The sequence below is a fragment of the Fukomys damarensis genome, unplaced genomic scaffold, assembly GCF_012274545.1.
Source record: "Fukomys damarensis isolate Sample0158 unplaced genomic scaffold, DMR_v1.0_HiC HiC_scaffold_13, whole genome shotgun sequence".
Lineage (NCBI taxonomy): Eukaryota > Metazoa > Chordata > Mammalia > Rodentia > Bathyergidae > Fukomys > Fukomys damarensis.
The window spans coordinates 36,351,304-36,356,565 of NW_022900925.1; the positions used below are offsets into that span (position 1 = coordinate 36,351,304).

At 61.9% G+C, this 5,262-nt stretch overlaps 1 protein-coding gene across 1 annotated transcript in view; it reads left to right on the forward strand.

The window, feature by feature from the left end:
* Window positions 1-5,262, forward strand: part of Stard3 (StAR related lipid transfer domain containing 3) — a 17,382-nt gene that overhangs the window by 7,599 nt on the left and 4,521 nt on the right. Inside the window, exons 2-7 of the mRNA XM_033763022.1 lie at window positions 1,320-1,570; window positions 3,919-3,996; window positions 4,413-4,490; window positions 4,598-4,651; window positions 4,895-5,012; window positions 5,097-5,246. Of these exons, the coding sequence (XP_033618913.1) occupies window positions 1,361-1,570; window positions 3,919-3,996; window positions 4,413-4,490; window positions 4,598-4,651; window positions 4,895-5,012; window positions 5,097-5,246 (688 nt within the window). The 5' untranslated portion in view covers window positions 1,320-1,360. The remainder of the gene's footprint in view (window positions 1-1,319; window positions 1,571-3,918; window positions 3,997-4,412; window positions 4,491-4,597; window positions 4,652-4,894; window positions 5,013-5,096; window positions 5,247-5,262) is intronic.

The following is a 5,262-nucleotide window of genomic DNA, read 5'->3' on the forward strand; positions in this document are numbered from 1 at the left end:
AACAAAAAAAAAAAAAAAAAGTAAACAGATACAAAGAAAACACAAGTGGAAAGTTACTTTGTGAAAGATTGGATGACAGACATGGAGACAGAAAGGGAGGGAGACAGCTCTGCAGGACACAGGAGGCCATTAGAGCTGGGAAATGTCACCAGCCCTGGGGCTGCCACGTCTGGCACCATCAGGCTAATGGATGTTGGGCTCCGTTGCCAGCGGCCTCCTGCGTCCCCTCTGCAGCTGGGCCTGGCTCCTGCACCTCAGAAGTCTCTGCCCAGACCTGTCATGGGGACCCAGAGAAGGTGGCTCTGGGCTGGTGTCGCTGTCCCTGTGGTTGGTGGACTTTGCTCAGATCTGAGGACTGGGTGAGGGGCTTGCACCCCACCTGGCATGAACCTGGGGCCCAGGTCAGGCACAAAAGACTGCAGACTCGGGCCTTGCAGGCTGGCGCGTCAGGCACTCTGGCACTGACCTTTTCCTGCTCCTGCCAGGGGACGGGGCCACCTACAGTTCAACAGACTGGTGGAGCGGGGACTCGGGTCCCGGTGCTGCAGGCAGGGATGAGTGGGGTGCAGTTCTTGTTGTCACTGGGCTTCCTGGGAGCCCCACGGGAGCACAGGACGTGAGGGAGCCTTCGAGCGAGCCTCGGTTGTCTCTGCTGTGGCTGGGATGAGAGGGGCGAGTGTAGACGCGTCACGGGGAGATGCGGGCCTTGAGTTGTCAGCCGAGGGTGGGGAAGAAGGCCAGGGACGTCCGGGTCCTGGGCGCAGCCAGGCCACCCGGAGGGACCCTAAGAACGCCGCGTGTGGGGGTGGGGGTGGGGATCACCTGGGAAGAATAGCTGAGCAGGGGCCGCCCAGGGCCGGGACCAGAACGGCAGGGCCTGGCTCAGCTTCCAAAACGTCCTTCCCATGGCATTGTGCAGAGCAGGCCTGCGGGTGGCAGGAGACGCGTCCTGGCCTGGGGACCCTGCACTGTCACCTGGCGGGGCCGTGGGGCCATAGAAGTTTCCTCCATGTCTCTGGGCACACAGTTCTGAGGCCTAGGGTGGCGGGAGGGGCGGCTGGGGCCTGAGGGAATGTGCTTTGTGCCTGGAGACAAAGAACAGAGCCGGGCCTCCCAGGGCGGGGACTGGGAGCTGCTGCCCGCACCCAGGCTGAGGCTGGGCGCTAGGCCTGGGCCTTGGTGCCCCCAGGTACCCAGTGCGTAGGTGCCTGGCTGAGGCCCCCAGGGTGAGGGGTGGCAGGCCAGGTGCATATGGGGGAGCTGCTGGATCCAGGGAGGTGTGGTGCGCCCCAGACCCTGAGTGCCCCGTCTCTTCCCAGCCCTGTCGCTGAGGCCGAGGCCCCACCCACGGGGCAGCAGGATGAGCAAACTGCCCCGCGAGCTGGAGCGCAGCCTGCCGGCCGTGGCGTCCCTGAGCGGGTCGCTGTCTCACAGCCAGAGCCTCCCGTCACACCTCCTCCCGCCGGCCCTGGAGAAGCGCCGGGCCATCTCCGACGTCCGCCGCACCTTCTGCCTCTTCGTCACCTTCGACCTACTGTTCATCTCCCTGCTCTGGATCATTGAGCTGAACGTGAGTGGGGCACAGCCTGCGGGAGGGGTGGGTCAGTGGTCCTCAGTTTACCCCTCTACTGCGTGAGAGTGCCGCCTCTCCCATGGGGCTAGTGAAGCACTGCAGGTTGCAGCAGCTGCTGTCCCCTTCCCGGTAGGAAATGAAGTCTTTGGGCCTGGGCTCCCCAGCCATCGGGGTTGGGTGGAGGTGCTGCCCCCTAGTGGTCACCCTGGGAACAGCGGTGGAGAGGACCAGCCCTGGCTCCTCTGATCCTGGGGCATGTTTAATTCGTCCAGTGGTGGCTTCTGTTCCTGCATTTAACTCAGCAGTACATTTGGAGCCCTGGCTAGGTCCTAGGCCCTGTGCTAACTGCAGGGGTACAGCAGGGAGCTGCAGCTCTGGTTTTGGTGCAATGCAGCCTGGTGACCAGGAGACAGCTGCCCCAGCCTGCAGGGTCCACTCCCCCCACCAGCGGGTATGGGGCTGACCAGCCTCGGTGCCCCGCAGTCCTGGGGGCAGTGCCCCCCTGCAGCTCCCAGCCCCTCAGTGTTGCCTTCCCCACACTGCCCTGGGTGTGGGGCCCTTCCTCCAGGTCCCAGGCTTGGGGGACAGAAAGATAATGCTTGTTTCCTTGGTTGCTTGTTTTTTTGTTTTTTCAAGTGGGTCTTGCTATGTTGCCCAGGCTGGCCTTGTATGTGGAAGCTCAAGCAATTCTTCTGCCTCAGCCTTCTGATTAACTGGGCCGACAGACCCAGCTAACAGTGCCTTTGTACCTGAGATCGAACCCAGTGCCTTTGCTCAAGCTACATCCCAGCCCTTTTCTTATTTTTTATTTGAGATAGGTTCTTGCTAAGTCACTAAGTTGCCCAGTCTGGACTTGAACTTTCAGTCCTCAGCCTCCCACAGTGCTGGGATTATGCACATGCGCCACCACACCTGGCTAACAATGTCTTCTTGATAGAGGTGGAATTTGGCAAAGAGGCTGGCTTAGAGAAAGAGGACGCTTTGGTTCTGGGTGTGTGCTCTGAGGGTGAGTGGCTGTTCTTTTGCAGCAGAACTGAGTCGCCACCAACAATACGACAGGGCCACTACCAAGGGGGCCTTGGGGACCAGACCTGGAGTCTTTGCAGAACTCCAGGGTCCTGGGATTCTCCTTTCTAAGGTCCCCACTAGCACCTGAGCGAATGCTGGGACCCTCCCCGCCCTGCGTGCAGGGCGCATTCCACAGTGGAGCCGGAGCACTTCTGATCCTGCAGAAGTTACCTGGCTGCCAGGGTCGGCTTCCTGCCTGCTCGAGAATCCCTGCACAGCATGAGGGTCTCGCCTCCAAATTGTTCTCCCACATGATGAGAACTCGGAACACCTGTGTAACTGTTCACAGGATCGCCCTGTCTCCTGGGCAGGCACCTGACGAGGACGTTACTCGCTTCTGATCGTACTGTTTTATTCCTGTGTCCTGCTCTGGGCATGGTAGGGTTCTCTGCTGTCAAAGCCCTGAGGTGGGGGAGCCCCGGGAGCTGTCCTGGGGAGCAGGAGGGCTAGGGTGCGCGCCAGGCTGGGATGTCTGCCGGGGTCTGGAGCATCCATCCGTCCAGACTGCCCAGTCGCCCGCAGCCTTATCGGACCCCTGGGGTTCAGACTCTGTGCCCTGAGCTCTGCCTCCTTCCCAAACCCCAGATTCAGGATCTGCAGGAGACCGGAAGCCCCCGTCGGGGTTCCTGGGTGCGGTCCTGGGGCATCTGGCGTCCCCCTTCTCTGGGGCTCTGGCACCCGTCCCTTCTGAGGTGCTGCTGCAGTATCTGGAGCCCAGGCCAGGGTCTCAGGGTCGGGTGCCGGGGGTGGTTAGGGTCCCCTGCCTGTCCTAATGGCTTTTCCTCATTAAGCACAAACATAATCAGGGTGACCACCTGGGGCCCCATCTGACTGCACCCACCTGGCCGGCTGACGGGTGCTGAGGCAGAGGAACTATGTGGGAGGCCGCCCACCCTGCTAGTGGCCACTGCCCACCCCAAGCTGCCAAGGCAGAGCACTTGAACCCAGTGCTGCCTGTCAGAGCTACCTGCTGTCTGCCACCTTTGGTGTTGTTGTGGCTGCTGTTTTGTGAAAGGGATCTGGCAGTGTAGTCCAGGGTGGCCTTGAAATCACTGTGTAGGCCAGGCTGACCTGGAACTCACAGCAGTCCTCCTGCCTCAGCCACCCATGTGCTGGGAGCAAAACCTGCTGCTTGAGGAATAGTATTAGTACCAGGACCAGTGAGTCCCCTGTGTGTGGTAGCTTAGCCTTGACAGCTGTGCTCCAGGTTCATGCCGTCCCCAGAGGCAGGCTGGGAGCTGGTTCTGCCTGCCAAGCTCTTCCTGTCTTCCTCCCAGACCAACACGGGCATCCGCAAGAACCTGGAGCAGGAGATCATCCACTACCGCTTCAAGACCTCCTTCTTCGACATCTTTGTGCGTAGCCTGAGGGCGGAGCAGCAAAGTGTGGTCGTCTGGGTCCCCTTCAGCAGCTCACACCCCGAATGATCAGACAGACTCTGCCCCTGTCCTGCAGAGTCCTAAGTCTTCAAGAGGTTCCTGGGGGGGTAGAGGGGAGGGGAGAGATGAGGCCCCCTTTCCGGTCGCATGCAGGAGCCAGGCGTGGTGGCATACACTTGTCATCCCAGCACTGGGGAGGCTGAGACAGGAGAGTTGCTGCATAGCGAGGCCCTGTCACCAAGAGCCAGTCACATCGGGTGATCCCAGAGAAGCCCTGAGCCTGCTGTTCTCTCCTGAGGGGAGTGTGCCCGTAGGAGGACCGGAGGAGCAGTGCAGAGGGGCGCCCTGGGTGGCAGGGCACTGGCTCACGTGCTGGCACTCGCCCCCACTAGATCCTGGCCTTCTTCCGCTTCTCTGGGCTGCTGCTGGGCTACGCCGTGCTGCGGTTGCGGCACTGGTGGGTGATTGCGGTAAGACGCCCCTGCACTCTGTGCCCTGCGCAGCCTGGGGGAGGGGGAGGGGGAGGGAGGGGGACACCACCAGCCCCGCCCGCCTTCAGCCCTGTCCCATCCCACAGGTCACCACGCTGGTGTCCAGTGCGTTCCTCATTGTCAAGGTCATCCTCTCTGAGGTCAGTGGCTGGGGCCCAAGGACGGTCTCTGTCTCTGGAGTGGGGCACCTGAGCTTGTGGGGTCGGGGTGTGGGTGAACCCTGTCCTGTGGCCGCCTCAGCGGCTCCTGGCCCCTCGGGAATCAGCGTTCTTCCTGCAGTCTAACCGCACTTCAGGCTGCTACAGATTTAACCCCAGCCTAGAGGCCGCTCTGGCTCTGGGGGGCCCCTGCCGTGGAGCTCAGCGCCCCCTTCCTTCGCGTAGTTGCTCAGCAAAGGGGCCTTCGGCTACCTGCTCCCCATCGTGTCCTTTGTCCTTGCCTGGCTGGAGACCTGGTTCCTTGACTTCAAAGTCCTACCCCAGGAGGCGGAGGAGGAGCGATGTGAGTGTGGGGTGGGAGCTCAGGGGACCTGTGTATGACTGTCCACATCTGGGACAGCCCATGGCTCCCTTGCCTGCTCCCCAGGGTACCTGGCAGCCCAGGCGGCTGTTGCCCGAGGGCCACTGCTGTTCCCAAGGACGCTCTCCGAGGGCCAGTTCTACTCCCCCCCAGAATCCTTTGCAGGTGAGGGGGAGGAGGGGGCGGGGCCTGTTCCCGCCGGGCTCCCTGGGGACTGCAGCCCCTCCCCCAC